This window comes from Phocoena sinus, chromosome 18 (assembly GCF_008692025.1).
Source record: "Phocoena sinus isolate mPhoSin1 chromosome 18, mPhoSin1.pri, whole genome shotgun sequence".
Taxonomy (NCBI): Eukaryota; Metazoa; Chordata; class Mammalia; order Artiodactyla; family Phocoenidae; genus Phocoena; species Phocoena sinus.
The window spans coordinates 16,217,898-16,242,663 of NC_045780.1; the positions used below are offsets into that span (position 1 = coordinate 16,217,898).

Below are 24,766 nucleotides of genomic sequence, written 5' to 3' on the forward strand. Positions count from 1 at the left end.
CCCGTGCTCCACAATAAGAGAAGCCACCATAATGAGAAGCCTGTGCACCGCAACGAAGAGTAGCCCCCGCTCACCTCAACTACAGAAAACCCCCGCGCAGCAACAAAGACCCAACGTAGCCAAAACCAAATAAAATAAAATAAATTTAAATGAAAAATTATCACTCTCTGATATTTAAATAAATAAATAAATAAAATCATGAATGTGGGGGGGGGGAAGAAATTGACAGGCTCTCATCATTAGAACAAAGGATAAGTTAGCCAGATTCCTCTTTGTTGCTTCCCCACAACCCCCAATTCTGGATGAAGGCCAAAAAGCAGAACCACATTTCAGCTATCATTTCTAAAGATGATATTAGCAAAGGGTAGAGCTAAAATAGCATCAATATCTATAGAATAAAAACAATCAAATACACACAAAATACAGATAACCCACGAATCCTAAGAACAAACCTACAACAGATGTTTTCCATGATTGTCATCCGTTAACGGCAGATTTGACATTATATATTTTACCGAGAATCTTACAAGTACAGTTGGCCTTCCATATCTGTGGGTTCCACACCCATGGATTTCAACCAACCTTGGACTGGAAAAAAATTCCAGAAAGTTCCAAAAAGCAAAACTTGAATTTGCCAAGCACCAGCAACTATTCACATAGCACTTACATTGTATTAGTTATTATAAGTAATTGGGAAGATTTAAAGTACCCAGGAGGATTTGTGTGGGTTATATACAAATACTAGGCCATGTCATATAAGGGACTTGAGCATCAATAGATTTTTGTATCCTCTAGGGTCCTGGAACCAATCCCCCTCGAACACTGAGGGACAACTGTAAATTTTACATTCACAGCAATCCTTACCAAACAAGATAAATAATATTATTGGATGCAAAGAGGATCTGGTTGCCTAACTGTTCATATCCACAAAAGCAGAGTTATATGATACCAAGGAGTCACACAAATCAGAAAAGGGAATGAAACTTACGTACTTAAGCAAGTATTCATCGAAAGTTCAGTTAAAAGAACTTTTCTCTAGTAATTTCATGCAATAAATATATAATACTTATACACATTTATTTGAGGGGGAAAAGAAATTATTTCCTAAACAAATGAGTGTTCAGCAGAGCTTTTTAAGGATTCATTTTAGAGATCTTTACCCAAGCCCATGCCAACTTTTCTCTTTTTATTCAGAAAGATACATGATTTCCTGTATCTGTTTCTAAGCAGAGGACAGTGTGAAAGCATTGCTTTGTGTTACAAAGCCACTTCCCCACTCCCCTTTGCATTTGCAACATACGCAGTGACAACCAAATGACAAACTCTAACTACTCTTCCCTTAAGTTTTCAGTTTTAACTTTCCTCTTACTTCTGAAATCCCTGAAACTTTATATCCATAAAAAATCAGTGGAAGGTATTAGCTAGTTGGCTATTTGGCCAAAGAAAGCCAAATAAGTTTGAGAGCAACACAGCCAAGGCGATACAACTCTGAATGCAACTCAGGACATTCACAGCTATCGGCTGTTGAGATGAGAGATGAGGGATGTTACCTTTCTGTCTGCGCATCTCTATCTCCATGCATTCACCACCACAACCAAAGAAACTAGTTAAGGCTTTCTGACGGTAGAAACCTGTCTTTGCAATTTTTAGTACTACCCTCTGGGCTTGGGTATAGGTCAGAAAAAAAAGACAAGAATTAACATGTGCCTAAGATTCCATTCCACCTTTGACTAATCAGCACTGATCAGAAAGGATTCCTTTGGGGAGTTTACAGAACAGAATAGAGGAAGAACTAGACCTTCAGGGCTTGCTCTAAATCAAGTCTCCTAGGAACTTCCTTTAGAATCAATTCAGTTTTTAAAAATGAAGATCAGGTGGCCAAATGTACCACATAATGGACGAGAACTAGACCTTCAGGGCTTGCTCTAAATCAAGTCTCCTAGGAACTTCCCTTAGAATCAATTCAGTTTTTAAAAATGAAGATCAGGTCGCCAAATGCACCATACAATGGATGCACAGATTTGACATCTCAGCACACTGAGGCAACCTCTCGGAGTGAATTTTCAAGGTAACAGGCAGTTAGCTTTTCAAATTCTATTTTTTTTCTTTTAATCACGTTTATGGTATCCTTTCTAAAATATTTTCATCTGTTCTTAAACATAAATTAACCTTTTTTTTTTTTTGATGCCTTAAATATAGCTGTCCCAGAACTGCTTGTTCTAACGCTACATGTCCCAAACTCTCACTTTGCTTTTGGTTCTTATATCCACTTTCTATAATTTTTCCAAGGTCAACTGTCAATTCTTGATCATATTATTATGAAGACCTTAATTAGCTCTTTTCATAATCCTAATATTCTTTTTTTTAATTGACGTATAGTTAATTTACAATGTTGTGTTAGTTTCAAGTGTACAGCAAAGTGATTCATATATATATATATATATATATATATATATATACACACATATATATATCCTTTTTTCATATCACGATCCTAATATTCTGAGGGCCAGATGACCAAGTTTGTTAGAGTTCTACTTAACAGTGGTAAATAATTAAGCCAGAATACTGTTTACCTCTGGGGGCTGTAATCAGGAAAGGGCATACAAGGTCCTTCTGAGGGGCCAACACTGTTCAATTTCTTGACATGGGTGTTTCCTTTCCAATAGCGCACTTAACTATACATTTATGTTTTAGATGTTTTTCATAACTTAAAAAAAACATTAACATATATGTAAAAAGTTGAATGGGAAGATACGTTTCCCCACCCTTATTCCAGCACACACTTGCATAAACAGACACACACACACACACACACACACACTCAGCGACATTCATTCAGGTAGTAATTCAATTGCTTCCAATTATATTTTTAGGTGACAGCCAAAGAGATTTGCAGAAGACCCTTCATTTCAGCACTGTTTGTAACAGAAGGAAAGAAAGGAAAACATAAGTGTTCTATAATAGGGGAATGGTAAAATAAATTATGGTACTGAATGAGGCAGATCACCTTATTCTGATATGAAAATATGTCCAAGACCATATTTAAATGAGCAAGTCGCACAATGAAATATGCATGTCTGATATGATCTTATTTGTATAAAAAGGAGAGAATGAATGTGACTAATCCTGAAGTCTTATAAATGCATAACAAACTATTAACAGTAGGAAGAGCTGATGAGAAAAAATAGGGGATTTTACTTTGTACCCTTTTTTTTTTTTAATTTATTCATTTTATTTACTTATTTTTGTCTGCATTGGGTCTTTGTTGCTACGGGTGGGCTTCTCATTGTGGTAGAGCACAGGCTCAGCTGTCTCATGGCATGTGGGATCTTTCCGGACCAGGACTCGAACCCATGTCCCCCGCACTGGCAGGCAGATTCTTAACCACTGTGCCACCAGGGAAGTCCCTACTTTGTACCCTTTGATTTTATTTGAATTCCTAGCCAATAACCAAGCATTTCTTTAAAAGTAAAAAATTAAATAAATATACATTTCCATTTGCTGCTGTAACAAACTACTACAACACACTTAGTGGTTTAAATCAACACAAATGTATTCTCTTTCAGTTCTGGAAGTCAGAAGTCCAAATGAGTCTAAAAAGGAGCTAAAATCAAGGTGTCAGCATAGCTGGTTCCTTCTGCAGGTCCCAGGGAAGAATCTTGTCTCTTCCAGCTTCTAGAGGCTGCTGGCATTCCTTGACTTATGGTCACATCAGTCTAATCTCTGCCTTCATCTTCACATTGCCTCCTCCTCTGACTCTAATCCTCCTGCCTCCCTCTTTTAAAGACCCAATAATCTAGGATATCTCCCCATCCCAAGATCCTTAATCACATCTGCAAAGTCCCTTTTACCATATAAAGTAACATATTCTCTGGATCTGGAGGCTAGGATAGGGATGGAGACATCTTTGGGGGGCCACTGTTCAGGCCACCACACAAAATATATGCGGAACTGTCCTTGGAAGATGCCCCTAGGATCTGCAATGTGGGGGAAAGAGAGTGAGGAAGCACTTCAACTCATATACTTACATATTACTTTAAATTCTGACATTGAATATGTATTGTTTTAATTAAAAACTAAATATATATACCCTATTTCATCAACTCTAAGATACCAATCATAGATACATTATTTTATTTATGACCGAGAAAGATAAAACATTGATTAAACTATGATTTCATTGTAATATCATGGTAGATGGTTGGCAAAAATACACTCAGAAATCCCTCCTATCCCAGTATCTGTGGACATACTTTGCAATGTGACTGCCCCTCTCATCAAGAGGCACAGTCTACTTCTCCACTCCTTGGCTCTGGGCTTGGCCTTGTAACTTGCTTTGGCTAATGAGACATTAGCAAAAGTGACTCAGACAGAAGCTGGAAAACTGCTTGCACACTGGGGCTACCCTTTTCGCTTGCTGCTGCCTTTCTACCAAGTAAACAAGTCCAGGCAGGTCTACCAGACACCCCGGCCAACTCACTGACCTTGGGTAAACAGTAATTGTTTGAAGCCACTAAAATCCTGACGTCAGAAAAATTTAAAGGTTAAAAAGAATGTGGATCTTCAAGTCAATGAAATATTGTATTTCGGTAAGTACATTTCAGTATAATATCAGCGTATTTAAGTGTCTAATGGGTGTGTCTAGGAGGAAAATACACAAATTTTAGTGAGTAGGGTTTCTATATCACATTTTGGCTGCTAAAGGTCACTTTTGCTTATTTTCCGGTTTTTGGTTACATTTCACGTAGTTGAAGTCACTGAATTAAGTGATCACTGGCACTGCAAGGATACTGCTTTCTGCCACAGAATATTCGAGCAAGATAAATTATCTTGTCCATCCAATGGGAAAGAAACTAACAATCACTAGAATCAAATGGTGAAAAAGTATTACTTTGTCATTCAGGTAGGTACTGTGAATCATAAATTATGAGTGACAGTGCTGGCAAATATCTCAATTTAATTAGATAAAATGTATAATGTTATCAAAAAACTGAAAATGCAGTGGCATACTGTGAATTGTATTTATTACATTTGCAATTTTTAACCTAAATGATTCTAATCACAAAAGAGGTTCCAGTTCCCTCTTATTACAATACTGCATTTATAGGCATGTTATGACCTTGTTCATACTCCGCTGACATAAACAAGATATATTTTGTTAACAAAAGGTCAAATGACAGTTCCCTTGTGACAGGTGCATTTCCTACACTGTTGCTTTAGAATCCAGTTTCTGGATTGTGATAACAGCTACCATTTACAAAGTGCTTATTTCCCAAACAACCAAATAATAATACCTGACCTGGGTGCATAACTGAAGATAAATAAGCAATAAAAGTAACAACTTCGGGCTTCCCTGGTGGCGCAGTGGTTGAGAGTCCGCCTGCCGATGCAGGGGACACGGGTTCGTGCCCCGGTTGGGGAAGATCCCACATGCTGTGGAGCCTGCGCGTCCAGAGCCTGTGCTCCGCAATGGGAGAGGCCACAACAGTGAGAGGCCCGCGTACCAAAAAAAAAAAAAAAAAAAAAAAAAAAAAAAAGTAACAACTTCACCCCTAGGCAATTTCTTTTCCACCTATACAAAGAGTTACATAAATTCTTTTTTGTTGTTGTTGTTTTGTTTATTTTGGGTTTTTTTTACATAAATTCTTGAATTATTAATTTAATGCAGAGTTAGTTACTGAGTGCTTATAATGTGCCTGACACTATACTTAAAACTATGGACAGAAAATCCCCACCCAAAACCAAATCCCCTAAATTTCTGAATTGGAAATCAACTGAATTAAGGCATTTTCTAACATCTAAAAATCCTATCATGCACCAGAAGCTCTACTTACAACTCCTTCTGTACTTTAATACTTATAATACATACAAGCACCATGACACTTTTTTTTTTTTTTTTGGTACACGGGCCTCTCACTGTTGTGGCCTCTCCCATTGCGGAGCACAGGCTCCGGACGCGCAGGCTCAGCGGCCATGGCTCACGGGCCCAGCTGCTCAGCGGCATGTGGGATCTTCCCGGACCGGGGCACGAACCCATGTCCCCTGCATCGGCAGGTGGACTCTCAACCACTGCGCCACCAGGGAAGCCCCACCATGACACCTTTTAAAAATGACTTTAACCTCTCTGAGAGAAGTCACACAGCTAGTAAGTGGAGGAGCTGGGGTTTAATTCAGGCAGGTCTATCTGGCTTTTCTTTACCACCCAACACTGCCTTTTGCTGTCTCTGCCTTGTGCTTTTGATTTATGGTGAGAAGAGAATTGCTTCAATTTATGCTAGAATAAAAGACAAGAACAAACTCATAGAGTAACAAGGGGAAAAAAGTCATCTTGGAAGCAACTCATCATGATAAAATGCTTGGAAACCCCTCCTCTGCATCCCGTAAGGCATGTGACCATTAGTCCCCAGTGAGAACATTTAAAAGGTCTCCGGCATCTTGACAAGCTCTCTCAGATGCACCAAACACCCCTAGCATCCTCCTCAATTGTCCAGTGTGGATTTATCATCCAGAAATTCAATTATTCTTAACTTTATTTAAACATATTTGTCTATAAGGCTCTGAATAATGAGTTCCACAAGTAATGATTGTATTCACAAAAGCAAAACTTTTTCATTTACACCAAAATTATTTTCTTCACATTCTAAATTTCCAACAGGGTGCCCTTTAGTTTTAATAATACACATTAGGTGGAAATTCTCCAATTTTGTACAATCCACATCCACCATGATTCTCTATTATTCGATATTGAACTTTTACCTTTCAAGGATGGATTCTTAATAACATCTATTGAATGTTTATAATCTATCAGGCTTTTTACTCAATCTTTATATGAATTACATCCCTTAATCCTCACAACCTTTTGAGATAAATTCTATTACTATGCCCATTTCGCACATAAGGAAACAAAGGTCCTGGTAATTACAAGCTTGTGTGCTAATTATTCAATACCACAGAGCTAGTTAGTGGTGACGTTGAACCCAGGTCTCACTCTAACGCCCATGCTCTCAATCCAAATTGCTATCCTTATGTGGACACGGACCAACTCTAAAATCCACTCATCTTCAGAAAGTTGGTTAGCATCCATCTCTTTCTGAGATCTTCCCCAACTAACGTTCCTCACTGCAAGCTTCCCCAGCACTTTCTTTGATCACACTGCTCACCTCCCTTTTCATTCTACTTGTCCCTGGAATATGGCATCCATTTCCGAGGCTTCAATAATCCTCATCTTTCAACCTAGGAAACTGAGCCTTAAGTAACTTCTCTAAGACCACACAGCTAAGAAATGGTAGAGCAAGGGCTCAAATCCGACACCAATCCTTGCTCTTAACCCCTACCCAATGCTGCCTCCACAAAGGTAACTTTCCTCAGTAACTGAACTGCTTCTCAATGTGCCCCACTGCCAATGCTTCAGTCCAGGCACCACCACCATTTAGTTTAACCTTTAACTAGACCTCCCACTTCACACCCTTGATCCTCTATCCACACTGCCCAACAGAAGTTTCTGCAATGATGGAAATGTTCTATAATCTACACTAATACGGTAGCCACCAGCCACATGTGGTTTCTGAGCACTAGAAATGTAGCTAGTGCCACTAAAGGATTTTTCATTGTATTTAATTTTAATTAATTTAAATTTACACTTAAAAAGCCACATGTGGCTGGTGGCCACCATATTAGACAATATAGCTCTACCCAATCCTCAAGTCTCTCCTATTCCCAAGCCGTGGCATTCACAAGGCTCAGCCACTTTCCCTTTCCCCTTGGGTTCCAGGAGTTCTCCAGGAGACTCATAATAAACTCCCCTTTCCTTAGGCTTTTGGGTGCATTTCTGTTTATTAACTAAAGGTTATGACTTAGTCTGATTCTCTTTTTTTTTAAGAGGTTAGAATTTTTTTAATTTTAATTTTTAAAAAAATTTTTTTGGCTGAGTCGGGTCTTAGTTGCAGCACATGGGATCTTTGTTGCGGCACACGGGATCTTTTGTTGTGGCATGCAGGATCTTTCATTGCGGCACGAAGGCTCTTCATTGCAGCGCACGGGCTCTGTAGTTGCGGCATGCGGGCTTTCTGGTTGAGGCACATGGGCTCAGTACTTGTGGCACACGGGCTTAGTTGCCCCACAGCATGTGGGATCTTAGTTCCCCGACCAGGGATCGAACCTGCATCCCCTGCGTTAGAAGGCCGATTCTCAACCACAGGACCACCAGGGAAGTCGCTTAATCTGATTCTTAACTGTGAAAAAAGTCTCTCTTCGTGAGTTTCTATTTGATATAGGCAGGATCACAGTTATATGTTCCTCTCAACATACTCAGGGAAGGGCCTTTCAGTGAAGAATATGAAGCAGAAATTTGTGAAGGGACAAAATGAAGAAGGCAACCCTAATATAAATACTTTTTCTGGGAATTCCCTGGCAGTCCAGCACATTCACTGCCTGGGGCCAGGGTTCAATTCCTGATCAGGGAACTAAAGATCCTACAAGCTGTGCAGAATGGCCAAAACATTTTTTTTTTTAAATGCTTTTTCTAACTGAGAACATTGTCAATAAATATTATAAATTGGCATGCATTATTTTCAAAAGAAATTAATATTTATAGCACAAAGGGAAGACTCTGGCCCATGTTAATATTTTGCTTGGTTGGCAGAGTTTTTAAAATCATTTTTGCACTAACTTTAAAAATTGAAGAATTTTACATGCACGTCAGGATTTTTAGTACTTCTTGAAAAAATCCAGTGATCTGGAGACTCTGGGCTTGCATTCCCCCATGGCAAACATCTGCTGGAGCTGAGAAGCAGCTGTACTCTTTCACTAGGCAAACACCCTCCGGTTTGCCACAATCCTCACTACTCCCTCTTGTACGGCTGACACTGAGGCCCAACCCAGTTCCAACTAGTAATTATCCTCGAAGCAGACTTTTCCACTCATTTATATTATACGCTTTGTGCCTATGGCCATGTGAGTCTATGACCCCTAACAGAGCGTTACAAAGAAATTTCATATCCGTTATTTCATTTAATTCTTATCACAGTCTTATGAAGAAGGTCGTATTTATTCTCCCTGTTTTATCCATTAGGAAGCTGAAACTAAAAGAAAAATGAAGACAGTGAGAGAAGCGTGATTTTCACTTAAGTCTCATAATTCCCTCTCTCATGCTTTTTCTACCACAGGACATACTGCTTGACAGTAGTCCAAGAACAGTTCTATGATTTAAATTTGGGGCAAATGACTTACATTATAATGTAAAGAAAACATCCTTCAATATCTTGCTCAAATTGTCACTGAGAAAATACAGCCAGGTTTGATGAGTTGGTTATTGTAAGTACAATGTCAAAGCCATGAGGGGCTTCCCTGGGGGTCCAGTGGTTAAGACTCCATGTTTCCACTCCAGGGGCGCGGGTTTGATCCCTGGTCAAACTAAGATCCTGTAAGCCGCGCAGCGCGGCTGAAATATTTAAAAATTAAAAAAAAAAACACAAAAAAAGCCATGAGTGTCCCTACAGAAGTGCTTCCCAACCTTTGAAAGCACCCTGAGTAATGAGACAGGGGTCCTCCCAGCCAGAAGCACTCAGCCCAGGGGCTCCAGGGGCTCCGGGCCCTAACAGGCAATGCTGAGGGCTGAAAGCATCACTACCTCACCACACCTATAACTTAAACTCCCAGAAGAGGACTTCTGCTCCAGATATTCTAGAATTAAAACATTAGTAGATTATGGTTACCTTTGGTGGGGGGGGGGGGCAAATATGTATTATAAAATATACACACTACTATATATAAAATAGATAATCAACAAGGATCTACTGTATAGCACAGGGAACTCTATTCAATACTCTGTAATCTGGGAAGAATAGATGTATGTATATGTCTAACTGAATCACTATGCTGTACAACTAAAACTAACATTGTAAATCAACTATACTCCAATATAAAATAAAAATTTTTTAAATATGTCAGTGGAAAACACACTATAACTATATATTAGAAAGCGTCCATACTTGGGCATTTACAAATTCTTCCAGCAGTTCAATACCTGGTTATAAATGAGAAGAGCAAATGAATGATTTCAGGTGGTTCTAAAAGGCTGGCAAGAATTGGGAAACTTTCTGATATTTCTATTTGCCAGATTAATTGATGAACGTTAGGGTGGTCCATGGCCAATTATATCCATTTATCATAAAAGTCCCAGATCTGTATCCATGAATTTAACAAACCACAGGTTTCTAATCCTGATATTAGAATTTAGATTACAGCATTTGTCCAATCTGGGAATCTGTTCCAAGCAGCAAAGGCAGTCCTGCAATGTGAGAAGAGGCACAGTTGGGAACAGGAGGAAAAGCTGTCATCAGTTTTACAGGGTACAAAATTCAAATGGAACCCATGTGGGGACCAATCTATTCCTAAGCTTAAAGCCCACTGGTCCAAAGAGTACAATGCAGTTCCCCTAGACAAATGTCTTGTTTGAGATCATACTATTTATCTCCCCAATATCCAAATTTGTTAAAGTGTTAAAAATGAATAAATCAACGAATAAACAAATGCTCCATCCTCCCTTGTAGCTAGGTGGTCTTGTGATAGATTTATGACCAGATGTGAAGCTAAAAGCCAAAGAGCCATCTTCAATCATGGGGCAAACATAGGGATGAAAGCCACAAGCTGGAGATGGCAGAACAGAAAGAGATGAGGACCACCTATCTCCAGATGTCTTGTTATGTGAGAAAAATCAGGCTATAAACACCTGCACCCAGCCAACAAGGCCCTCCTCATTCACAGACCCTGCTGTCCATCAATAAATGCATAGCCCTTCCTGATACCACTGAAAGTCTTACCTACAATTTTGTAATACCAACACTTAGAGCAGGTAAAGAAGGCATTGCAAGGGTGTAAAAAGGATGTCTACCCTCTTTTTACTTAAATTGTATTGTCACTTGTTGATCGGTTAGCTGGTTTGCTAGCTTTTCCTCTGAAAAACCAAGTTCAGCCTGTTGTGATTTCCACGGAGGCTCCATACTGGTCCTTCTACACCTTCCTCAACAGAGCCTCTGAGAGCTGGTGTAGCACCGTGAAGATGAATGAAGGGCTGTGGGGTCCAATGAACCAGGTGCAGGCACATCCCCAACTCTGCCTCTTCCCGGCTGCATCTGATCCTTCATCTTTCAAATCAGACTAAAGTACTAGCTTCCTAAAATCATCTGGAGGATTAAATAAGAAAAGGCACCTAAAACACAGTGCCTGGCACATGGTATGTACTCAGTAAATGTTAACTATTATTCATTACTTTAATATCCTTGAGGCTTTTCAGCTTCCTCCCTGAAATAGGATACATACTGTGTCCATATGTGCTTAGCAGTCTAGTTTCAAGTCATTTTTTGGATTTCAGTTTGCTAGATGTATAATGAAATATATTATATAACTATATCTATCTACATATATGTTCATCTATCTATCTACATTCATCCATCAGGAAGAAAATCTTTTATGTTGCCATGTGTTTTGACGTGGAGTTTAGAAATATGGTCACCATGTGGGGTCCATTCACCAGTGCTGAAATTTGTCAAAGAACAATGGCTTTTTGCTCAGCAAACATTCATTGTGAAATATCTACCCATCCCTCACTTTATATTCACTAGAGGAAAACAGCAGTCAACATGTCAAATCAGCAAATGAAGCAATGAGGAGAAAATGGCTACCTGAACATGTCAACACTATACACATGAGCAGATTTCAAGAAAGAGAAGGCAATGAAAATCATGAGAAAAGCAAGAGTCAGTGTTCATTATTCTGCTGCTACCAGAACAACAACCAACAACACACCAGGCTGCTAGGGCATGGGCTCATCTCATGCCCACCCCGTCCCAGCGGTGGGCACATGCTGGATTGTTGACCTTACATCTCTTTTCTGAGACTTGTCCTCCACTCCTCACCCACAGGCTGCAGCAGTGATTATCATATTGCTGCAACATGACCCCACTTCTGGCCACAATCCTAGAATGGACAGCTGACCTGGCTGGACCAATAAGTCCCTTCCCAAGGAATTCTGGAACTGGGACTGGGTGCCTGACATCAATCTCTCCCTGCCTATCTAGACTAGAACATGTAAAATTCAGGAGCAGCTGGCAGCCATGTTCTGCCATGTGGACTAAGTAAGAAACACTGAAGCCAGTGTGAGCAAGAGAAAAGAATGAAGCAGACACAGACAAACCCATGAGCAGCATGGAAAGAGCACTTCCTGGTTCTCCATATGCTCCAGTCTCTAGTTCACTTCCTAAGGCCCAAAGGCATCCCCATCCTTGCTTGGATTCTGCAAGATGCCTGAGCCTCCTGCCAGGCTGATTTCTGTTCACAGTCCCAAAGAAACCTAAGAGACTCCACCATGATATAGTATTAGAAGGCAACTAGTTTCAGAGTGACCCCTATAAACCAGAGGGAGGCCTCACTTAGAACTAACACACAACACAAACCTCTGTTGCTCCAATTTTGCCTACTATGTTCTCAGTCCTGAGCTGGAGGCCTTGAGAAACAGTGATGAGGATCCCAGAACATAAGGTAAGCAGAAAAATGTCAATGCATGTGAGGAGTGAACTACATGAAGAGTGAACTAAGGGAATGCAGCTATCAGGAGATCTGGAGGAGGCCCTGTGCAAGCATTGCTAATCCCAGAGCAGCTCTGCAAATGAAAAGTTTACAGTCGCTAAAGCAGAAATGCCCAGAGATCCATATAAGGGCACTTATCAGAGCATGTGCAAATCCTATCCGTTTTCCTTTCATAAAATCTTACAACTTTTCTCAGTATAGCCTTCAGAATTTTACATATGCATGTATTATCACCTTAAAAACAAGTTTAATTATTTTTTAAATATACTGCTATATCTAACTATTTTTACCTGCTATTTTTTATTCAAATATTCAGAACTTCAGTTATAGTCTCCATGAACCAGTCCCTAAGGGAAATAAACTACCAAATAAGTAACCATTTTTAACCTTAAAACCTGTGTCTTTTGACTATGATTATTTATTGCTCAAAGTGTGGCACTCTTCCAGCTAAAACCCATTTCAAATAACTAAATATTTTGCCATTTTGATCCATTCTCCCTGCAAATCCATCCAGTATTTGCCACCAGCTTTAAACTCAATTTTCCACATATGTAGGCATGGGACTACTAGGCAACAAAAGCAACAGATCAATTTTTTAAGCAAACATTTTAGAAAAGTAGAAATAAGTAATGCTGGACACTAAAAATACTGACTACAATAGCATCCCTAAAAATACAAACTTGATATTTGTGCAATGTAAAAAATGTCCATTGCTTCAAGTTTTCAAGATCAAGTTCAGTCCTTCAGACTCAAGAATGGAATTTACCAGTAATTATTTAGTGGTAAGATATCAAAAAGGGCCTAGTGTAAAATATAAAATGTCAGTTAAGTCAAAGACACTTACAAGAGGGCCATCCTGGTTCCAATGGACCACTGGAAGCTACTCAGATCAGAGTAATCTCAAGAAATTAACCTTTTGTTCAGTTATCAACAAATCAACAACTTAGAGTGTGTATATTTCTTCTGGGTTCAATATTGATACTGATCTGTACCTTCAGATGGATGCAACTCTTAAAAATTCATTTATAATTTATAATTTTAATAATTATAAATTTTTCAAGAATAGGTAGTATAGCAAAGTTGCAAAACACAAGGTTAATATACAAAAGTTAACTGGCTTCCTACATACCAGCAATGAGCAAGTGAAATGTGAAATGAAAAATACAATATCATTTATATCAGCAACCCCAAAAATGAAATACTTAGATATAAACCTAGTAAAATATGTACAAGATCTCTATGAGGAAAACTACAAAATTCCGGTGGGCAAGCTCAAAGAACTACTAAATAAATGGAGAGATATTCCATGTTCATGGATAGGGGGACTCAATACTGTCAAGATGTCAGCTCTTCCCAACTTGATGTATAGATTCAATGCAATTCAAATCAAAATCCCAGCAAGTTATTTTATGAATGTTGAAAAACTGCCTGTAAAGTTTATAAGTAGGAGCGAAAGACCCAGAATAGCCAACTCAACATAGAAAAAGAAGAATAAAAGCTGAAGGACAGATGCTACCTGACTTTAAGACTTTCTGTGAAACTACAGTAATCAAGACAGTGTGGTATGGGTGAAAGAATAGACAAATAGATCAATGGAACAGAACAGAAAGCTCAGAAACAGACCACTATAAATATAGTCAACTGATCTTTGACAAAGGAGCAAAGGCAATACAAGGGAGGAAAGACTGTCCCTTCAACAAATGGTGCTGTAACAAATGGACATCCACATGCAAAAGAATGAATCTAGACACAGACCTTACCCCCTTCACAAAAATTAACTCATAATGGACTATAACCTAAATGTAAAATGCAAAACAATAAAACTGTTATATCACTCCCAAGCCTATGCTTGGACCTAGCTCAGGAGGGGCCTGTGTTAGGAATGCCTGTAGCCCTTGCTCAGGTACATATCATTTGTAGTGAGCTCAGCAGACATATCCCCCACTGGGGCCCCTATTTATGGAATGGCTAGCTCTTGTGGTTCTTATTTTGATCTCAGGATGCACTTCAGCAGAACACCATCAGGGAACTTTGAGAGACAAGATTTATTACTCACAGGCCTTGGAGGGTATACAGCACACCTAAGCCACACAGCAAGGTCACAGGTTGGGAGGGATGAGGGGGGAGAGCACATACAAGAGCAGACCTGGGGCCCTGCCTTTATTAGGGTCCAAGGGTGGGGTGTCTAGGGTTTCATGAATTCACTCTGTATTGGCTAATTTCAAGCATAAGAGTGGGAAATGGGATGCAGGAAGGGAGGAACAGGGTCACTCAGGTGGTCAGTTATCTAGCTACCCAGGGCTTTCTGAAAAAGGGACCTTCACAGGTGGGGGGCATCTAATTCATTATCCTGTTGTTTTGCTAGTAGCTGTGTCATACAGCTGGCAATGTTTTATTCAAGATAGATGTCATTGGGCCTCCCTGGTGGCGCAGTGGTTGAGAGTCTGCCTGCCAATGCAGGGGACACGGGTTCGTGTCCCGGTCCAGGAAGATCCCACATGCCGCGGAGCGGCTGGGCCCGTGAACCATGGCCGCTGAGCCTGCGCGTCCGGAGCCTGTGCTCCGCAACAGGAGAGGCCACAACAGTGAAAGTCCCGTGTACCGCAAAAAAAAAAAAAGATGGATGTCATTTGAAATGGATGCCTCAGCAATTAAAAGCTTAATGTCAGGCACTTACACTACAAATTCCTAGAAGGTAACATAAGAGAAAATCCAGATGACTTTGGGTGTGATGATGCCTTTTTAGATACAACACAAAAGACACAATCCATGAAAAAAAAATTGATAAGCTGAACTTGTTTAAAATTAAAAACTTCTGTTCTGTAAAAAGACAATATTGAGAGGATTAGAAGAGAAGCCATGAAGATTGGGACTGACATGTACACACTGCTATATATAAAATAGATAACTAATAAGGGAACTCTACTCAATACTCTGTAATGGCCTATATGGGAAAAGAATCTAAAAGAGTGGATATATGTATAACAGATTCACTAGGCTATACACCTGACCTTAGCACAAAATTGTAAATCAACTATATCCCAATAAAAAATTAAAAAAAAAAAAAAGACAAGAAGCCACAGACTGGGAGAAAATATTTGCAAAAGGCACATCTGATAAAGGACTTTAACTAAAATAAAAATGGGCCAAACACCTTAACAGACACCTCACCAAAAAGAAAATCTACAGATGGCAAATAAGCTTATGAAAAGATACCCTACCAGAATACTCTACTCTTTGACATCAAAGAAATGAAAATGAAATTAACAATAAAATACCACTACGTACCTATTAAAAATACCCAAGTCCAGAACTCTAACAACACCAAATGCTGGTGAGGATGCAGAGCAACAGGAACTCTCATACATTGCTGGTGGGAACGCAAAACAGTGCAGCCACTTTGGAAAACAGTTTGGCACTTTCTTACAAAACTCCTGCCATACAATCCAGCAGTGGTGCTCCTTGGTATTTACCCAAAGGAGCTGAAAACGTATGTCCACACAAAAACCTAAACATGGATGTTTATAGCAGCTTTATTGATAATTGCCAAAACTTTATTGAAATTGCCAAACAATTCAGTAGGTGAATGGGTAAACAAATTGGTACATTCAGACAAATGGAATATTATTTAGTGCTAAAAAGAAATGAGCCATGGACTTCCCTGGTAGCGCAGTGGTTAAGAATCCGCCTGCCAAGGCAGGAGACATGGGTTCGAGCCCTGGTCTGGGAAGATCCCACATGCCGCGGAGCAACCAAGCCTGTGTGCCACAACTACTGAGCCTGCGCTCTAGAGCCCATGAGCCACAACTACTGACCCTGCGCTCTAGAACCCATGAGCCACAACTACTGAAGCCCGCATGCCTAGAGCCCGTGCTCCGCAACAAGAGAAGCCACCACCATGAGAATCCCATGCACCACAAAGAAGAGTAGCCCCCCGACTTGCCGCAACTAGAGAAAGCTCGCAGGCAGCAACGAAGACCCAACGCAGCCAAAAATAAATAAATAAAATAAATAAATTTATTTTTAAAAAAAAAGAAAGAAATGAGCCATCAAGCCATGAAGAGACATGAAGGAACCTTAAATGTATGTTACTAAGTGAAAGAAGCCAATCTGAAAAGCCTACATACCGTATGATACCAACTACATGACAGACATTCTGGAAAAAAGCAAAACTATGGAGAAAATAAAAAAGATCAGTGGCTGGGATGGGGTAGGGTGAGATGAATAGGCAGAGCACAGAGGATTTTTAAGGGCAGTGAAAATACTCTGTATGATATTATACATGGATATGTCATCATACATATGTCCAAACTCGTAGAATGTACACCACCAAGAGTGAGTCCTAAGTAAAATGTAGACTTTGGGTGACAATGATGGGTCAGTGTGGGCTCATGCTTGATTAAAGATGTACAGTTCTGGTGAGTGATGCTGATAGTGGGGAGACTACGCATGTGTAAGAGCAGGGATATGTGTGGGAAATCTACGTATCTCCCTCTCAGTTTTGTTGTAAATCTAAAACCGCTTAAAAAAATTGTCTTAAATTAAAAAAAAGAGTAAGGTAGAATATTTTTTTAGAAGAAAACAAACAAAAAATAAAACGGAGGGGGTAGGAGAACCACACCTGAGAACTATGAGAGCCCACAGACATATACGTACCTACAGATAATCCACACATCAGATTAAGCATAACTAACCTCTCTAATTTAATTTGACCTTCTGGAGAAAAATTATTCATTCTTTCAAATTGTTTAAAGATCTAAACTTTGAAATATAAAGAGAACTTATTAAGCCACTCAAATATGAATTCAAAAATATTTCAAAAATCAGAATATAATGAAATAACCTAGCTAGTCCCAACACCCTTTCTCCCCAAACAAAATCTTCCTATAAAACATCAGACAGCTAGGATTTTCCAAGTCCCATAAGTGCCAATATCAATACTAAAGCAGATTACTGAGACTCTAACAACATGGGAAGCTTTTTTTTCTATTGCGGATAACTGACTCCAGAAAAATATTAATCCAGCTCTACACAATAAAAGGTAATAATGTTAATTTTAAGTTTTTCTAAAATTAGAATTTAAATGTATTTAAATATTATATTCATCTGCTTTTAAAATGAGGATAAAGAAGACAAAACTCTCTAAATTCAAAGTATATAGTCATGTTTTATATTTATGACCAGCTAAATGATAACAATCCTTAACATTTTTATAGGATGTTTGATATATTAAGTATTTTCACATATATTATGTCATTTCAAACTATGAAAAATCAATTTCAGATGAGGATCAAAGAGGGTTAGTGACTTTCCAAATGTCACAGAACTAGTGTAATGATGCTTGAGCACTCTTTCCAGAAGCACTAGGGAGAAAACTAAGGGAGAAAGGGAAAGAGAAACTGATTCAAAGACAAAGAAGAGACAAAGAATAGTTAGAGAGAAAAGAGAGTTATTAAATAATTAGAAAACTAGTTTGGAGGAAGGGCAGCAAAAACCCTAATATTCCTGGAGGACTGGCTGGGACCCAGCACTTTATTCGTTTAACCCTCATAATAACACTATGAGGCAGGTACTGTCTGAACTCCCATTTTACAGCTGGGAAGGTTCTGAAGAAATGATTAAGATCACCCAGCTCGGAGATGGCAGAGCCAAGAGTCAAACCCAGGCTTCTGGGACTTGGATCCCTGGCCTCAATCACTGTTACAAGGCGTCCAGAGAGGGGCAGGCTAGATGCCACGCCTAATTTACCAACACACGCCTTTATTTATACATTTATTTACTGTGTATACAACATCAGGATCTCTTATGAAAGGTGTATTAATTTCCTCCCTCCACCTCTACCTAATTTTTTAAAAATATAGGCATTCTGGTTATCTTTCAACTTCTTCTCCTTCTTCTTCTTCCAAATACCAAGAAAACTCTAACCACTGACTCCATAAAAGGGAAAATACTTTTCAGATTCAGAGGAAAACAGGAAAGCTCTCTGGCTACTTACTGTGCCCTGTTTTCCCATCAGCAGGCAGCAGGGGCAGCATGGGCGTGGCCTCTCATGGCCTCACTCAGATGACCGTAGGCGAAGTGGGCAGATCAAGGGACCAACAGCAGGGGAACTTGCGGCCTGGCCCAGCTACATCTTCCCATTTGTCAAGAGAAGCCAACAAGCCAGACTTTTATGTGAAATCCAGATTTTAAAAACTTGGCTACTAATCCAAACTTCTAAAAACATTGTGTACAGACAAAATCTGTTTGTGGGTGGACCTCAGCCCACTAGCTGCTGGTTTATAATGCCCAGTCTTCCAGTGGAGGGCAGCTAAACTGGGGTAATTAAAATTTCATCCCTACCTCAAGGTATTCCCCATGGAAGACGCAGGATACACAGCCCTGGCCCTCCAGGAGACCAGCAGGGACAATGAACTCATCATTTCAGGACAAGATGGCAAATGGAGCGGGAGAAAAGGCTGCAAAAGAGAACACAGAACCCACCAGTCACATACCTCCCCTGACCCCTGGCTTTCACAGAACAAGTTTGGGAAGCGGCAGTAAAAAGATGACAGAGTAACCCCACTTTGGCACATCTAGAGGAGATAAAGGGACTCAGAACTATATGAAACAAGCCAACAAAAATTCAATAGCCCCACTTTTGTGTATCCAAGGTGATTCTTAAAATAGTCAAGCCTTAATGGAACCACAGCAACAGGCATGGTGGTACCATAAACAAACAATAAAACTAACTTGTACTGAGCACCATCTATGCTCCAAGTACAATGCCACGTGCTACAGGAATATCATCTCATGTAGACCTCCAAACAATCCTGGGAGGAATCATTATTCCCAATTTATAGATAAAGAAACTGAGACTCTGAAATCCTGAAGTTTGGGAAAGAGCCAATCATTTAGAGCCAAATGATTCCTTTCCCATTAATTCGCTGACCCCGCTAGAGAGAGTCCAGCTATTATCATAGATACATAATGGCAAACAATCAAGAACAACACATTAGCTACAATAATTAAAAGTGTAAGGGGGTGGGGAGGTAGAATAGGTAAAGGAGATTGACACAAACCTCCAGTTACAAAATAAATAAACCATGGGGACGTAACACACAACATAAGAAATATGGTCAATAATACTGTAATAACTTTGTATGGGGACAGATGGTTGCTAGACTTAGCATGGTGATAATTTCATAATATATGCAAATGTCAATTCACTACGTAGTACACCTGAAAGTAACATAATATTGTACATCAACTGTATTTCAATTTTAAAGAAAAGAAAAAAAAAATTTTTTTAAGTATAGGGCAGGTATTAAAAGCAGAGATCCTCAAAATACAACACAGCCCATAGTAGGCCTTGTTTATGAGAATATAAGATAGTTTCACAAATAAATATAAAAGAAAGCATAAGGACCATTCAATAAATGACGCTGGGGCTTCCCTGGTGGCGCAGTGGTTGAGAGCCCGCCTGCCGATGCAAGGGACACGGGTTCGTGCCCCGGTCCGGGAAGATCCCACATGCCGCGGAGCGGCTAGGCCCGTGAGCCATGGCCGCTGAGCCTGCGCGACCGGAGCCTGTGCTCCGCGACGGGAGAGGCCGCAACAGTGAGAGGCCCGCGTACCGCAAAAAATAAATAAATGATGCTGAATAACAGCAACTTTTAGAAAAATCATTACATTCCTCAATTTACACCATCCTATGAAATACATTTCAAAATAAATCAAAAAGCTACTTTTTTACCAAATTATATAACTAGGATGAAAGAAAAATGAATATTCAATGAATCTCTGGGTAAAGAATTACGTTCAAAAATAGGAATGATGGAAGAAATTTAAATTATAAAAAAGGATAGATGGTTAAACTAAATAGTAAACATTTTCTATATAAAAAGTAAAAAGGCAAACAATGGAGTATAAGACATATCTGGATACATAAGAGACACACGGTTAATATCCTTACTATATTTATAGAATATATATTTACAAAATATTGTTCAGAAGAACCAGGAGACTTCAATGGAGAAACAGAGGACAGGAACAGACAATTCACAAAAGGAGAAAATAACAAGTAAACAAGCAAACAGAAAAATATTCACAAGTCAGCCAAAACATACAAATTAACATCAATGAAGTACTACAATTTATCAAGAAAAAAATTATTTTTTATTAATTTTTATTGGAGTATAGTTGATTTACAGTGTTGTGTTAGTTTCTGCTGTACAGCAAAGTGAATCAGTTATACATATACATATAGCCACTCTTTTTTTTTTTTTTTTTTGCGGTACGCAGGCCTCTCACTGTTGTGGCCTCTCCCATTGCGGAGCACAGGCTCCGGACGCGCAGGCTCAGTGGCCATGGCTCACGGGCCCAGCCGCTCCGCGGCATGTGGGATCTTCCCGGACCGGGGCAAGAACCTGTGTCCCCTGCCTCGGCAGGCGGGCTCTCAACCACTGCGCCACCAGGGAAGCCTTAGCCACTCTTTTTTAGATTCTTTTCCCATATAGGTCATTACAGAGTATTAAGTAGAGTTCTCTGTGCTATACAGTAGGTTCTTATTAGTTATCTATTTTATATATAGTAGTGTGGTATATGTCAATCCCCATATCCCAATTTATCCCTCTCCCCAAGAAAAAATTATAAATGATAATATCCATGGCTGTTCAGATGTGGCAAAACTCATACTTCATATGTCGCTGTAAATATTATAAAGTGGCACAAGACTTTTGGAAAGCAACATGGCAATCTTCTTACAATTTTTCCTAAGGAAATAATCCAAAATCTGGAAAAAAAACAAAAAACCTATATGCACAACCATGTTGTTCATCATAACATTTACAAAAGTGAAAATAAATAGCCAACAGTAGGTGATAGATAAATGATGATGCTGTACCCAGTAGATTACCAGTACCTTGAGAGCAGGATATCTTATTCACAATGGGAGTTCCAGGTCCTAATTCATATAGTACAAGCTTTAAATAAATATGGGTGAATACTGAAGAAAAAGAAAAATATACAGCCACTTAAAATGATAATTAAAGACTAGGTAGCTGGTGGCACAATTTTAAGTGGGAGCAAGAACATTAAAGTGTATGATTACAGTCATATTTCTGAAAGTTGCATTAAAAAAACTGCTAGAAGGTAATACATAAAATACAAACAATCATTGTGCTAAGAGATTTATGAGCAATTCTTCTTTATTATGGTTATATTACCTTTATTTAAAATGTAAACACACTCCAGAGGGATTATGATTACTTAAAATAGATCCTTAGAAACTGAGATTAAAAATTTAATAACATAAAAAATACATAAAATCCCCAAATAGCTCCACATTATAGGTAAATCCACCCAGCTAAAAAGAAAAGCACAGTCATATAGAGAGGTTAGCACCTGACATTTATAACTTAGATGAGATGTATCATTTCTGAGTCCTAACTCAGTAATAAATGAACACATCACAGGAAGTCAAAATGCAGCCACGTAAACAGCTGTTTTTGCTGCACCCCTGGTTTCTTCTGAACTCTCTCCAGCTCTGGGCTGAAAGGGCTTAGAATAGTTATCTTCTGACACCAAGGCTTCCAATGAGACTAGGCCAATTCTCTAATCCATGGAAATTCAGAAAAGTAAGACAGGCCAGGGGTGGGGTAGGCTGGTGGGTACAGGTCCCTGAGTTGAACTGTATTTCCATCTCCTAGAAAACCAAAACTACATAGAGAGAAAAAGAGGATACAAAACTTCAACAGCTTTTCTAAGGCACTGTATTTCAAAACTGTGGTTTTCAACCCATTACAGGTCATGAAATCATTTGCATGAGTCACAGCTAGGATTTTATGAAGGCTACAACAAAACAGAAAATATCAGTATGCGTGTCACGTTAAAAGGACACCATTTAATAAAACTTCCGTTTCAGTTACATATGTGTGTTATGTGTCAGTGTACGTGAGTCTTGGGTAGCAAATGCTAAATATATTTCTTACTATGATTTATGGTCAAAAAAGTTTCAAAAGCGTTACTCTAGACAATCCAGGCCCTGACTTAAGGCCCAGAAAACCACCCAGAGCTAAACTGCTTAGTGTTTGAAACTAAAGGATTTATCTGGAAATAAGAATGTAGTGAACCCAGTTCAACTAGGTGTTAGGCACCAATACAAAACAAACGGCTCTTTAATATTTCATCCAGGAATAAAGAACCGCCGCTATCCAAAGGCATCGTTTTACATCACCTCACAGAGCGCATGCCACTTTTTTGCCCCCTCTGCACACTTTCTTCAGCTCCAGGTGTAGGACGATGGGTCTGCAGAGACTTTACACTTATCTAGTCCTTATGTGGGTACATCACAGTGTCAAAGTCACAGCCAGGAAATCCTAGGCTCTCCTCTGCCAGATGGAGAAACTGAGGTTTACAGCAATGAAATGCCCAATGCCCAAGGTCAATGCAGGGCTGAGCGGAGAACAGACTCCCCAGTCCAGTTCTTTTCCAAGATTCCTTAAATGAAAGGCACATGAGAGCACAAAGCAGCACTCCCTGCCAAGAGACAAGTAGGATGACTTTTTTTCTCTTTTGGTCTTGTTACTTACATCTCTGAATCAATTTTTCAGACTAATGACTAAATGAAGCATTTGGATGGGGAGGACCCCGGCCCTTTAAATAAAAAAAAAAAGTTAATGAGACTGCTTACTGAAGTTGCAAGAGGGAAGTTATTTTTTCTGCATTAGGGAATTTCTAGGTTAATTGTGGCACTCTCCTTGGGAGACCTACTCACATAAAAATAAACGAGTGCTGCCTGCTTTTGAATTCCTTCCATTCTGATACTGTAATTGAGAAAAACAGCTTGGCTTGATGGTACGTATACACTGAATATAACTTAGTTTAGTGTTACAGATATCAAGAGATCACTACTTATTTTGTCTTAAAGCACCATTTACTTATTGATTTCTAAATGGTGCTGTTTTAATTTCCCCAAAGCTGTTACTTTGTAAGGACATCCAGACAGCTCTCGGCAACAAACATAAAATCTCTCCCTCTCAAAGGCAAATTCAAACTGAAAACAGAGCCAGCGAAAGATGCTGTGCAAGGAAAAAATAGTATTTCCATTTTTAAAGTTTTGATTTTGTTTGCTTGGAAAAAGATCAACTGTCTGAAGTCTCTTATGGCTACTACTGTCCTATGATTCTTTACCTATTTTTCTTTTTCAAAGTAAGTTTAGCAACACTTGAGATACAAGATAGCTGCTCAGGATTTCAAAATCTGAGAGTCACTCACTTTAGGAGCGTCAAACATTTTCCACTATCTTGCAATATCCAGATGAATGTATCCTGATTAAGATCTTTGAGGTCCTGGATAGAGTCTGGTTTAACTATGTAAATCAAGTAGGAAATTCAGAACCCTCAGGAGCTTTGGGGTCACTAGAAGCTAAGCCCCTCTAGCGAACCTCCTTAAACAGCTTTCCCATAGTGAATTTTTTCTTAAAAAGACAATTTGTATTCTGACCTTTAGAGACCCAGAGGCAGCCTGTTTCCAGACAGATTTGCTGACATGAAGCCTGCCTCATGCTCTGAATTCAGGGTAAAGGTCTAATTTTCAAAATCATATGGGGCAAATTCCCATTTTGGAACCTTGAAACCAGCAATTACTACTTCCAAGTGATGAATCTCTAGTGCATAGTTGAAAGTTTATTAATTTTATGCCATTAAATAGAGACTTGACACACTCAAAAAATAGTTCAGATGGCTTCTAACTTTGTCAACTTCAGAGACTTCACGCCATCACTCTAGGAAGTCCTCAACTTTCAGAATTATGCTTGCACATTGGGAAAAACTTTGATTTGCATTTACAAAATGTTTTGATGCAAGTGTTATAAAATGCATGGTACATAAAACTCCATGAGCTCAACTGAACTGATCCAAGGTCTAAGTATTTAGTGAAAACTAATGGTTTCAACCAGAGAACCGAGATAGTACAATTTCACAGTGAAAAGAATCAATGGTATGAGCCAATAGTATGAGGATTTATAAATGATATTTTAACAGATCTTTTCAAGAAATAGTCATAAATGAACCTACTTACAAAACAGAAACAGAATCACAGACGTAGAAAACAAACATGGTTACCAAGGGGAAGGGGAGGGATAAATTGGGAGACTGGGATTGATATATACACATTACTATATATATTAAAAGAGATA

General features: G+C 39.1%; 1 protein-coding gene across 4 annotated transcripts in view; it reads right to left on the reverse strand.

The window, feature by feature from the left end:
* The window catches only part of WDFY2 (WD repeat and FYVE domain containing 2), a 177,944-nt gene that overhangs the window by 147,137 nt on the left and 6,041 nt on the right, over positions 1–24,766 (reverse strand). Inside the window, exon 2 of one of the 4 annotated variants that reach the window (XM_032610855.1) lies at positions 18,931–19,046. The exons of the other annotated variants lie outside the window; for them this stretch is intronic. Coding sequence (XP_032466746.1) covers positions 18,931–19,046 — 116 coding nt within the window. The remainder of the gene's footprint in view (positions 1–18,930; positions 19,047–24,766) is intronic. 4 annotated transcript variants of the gene reach the window in all.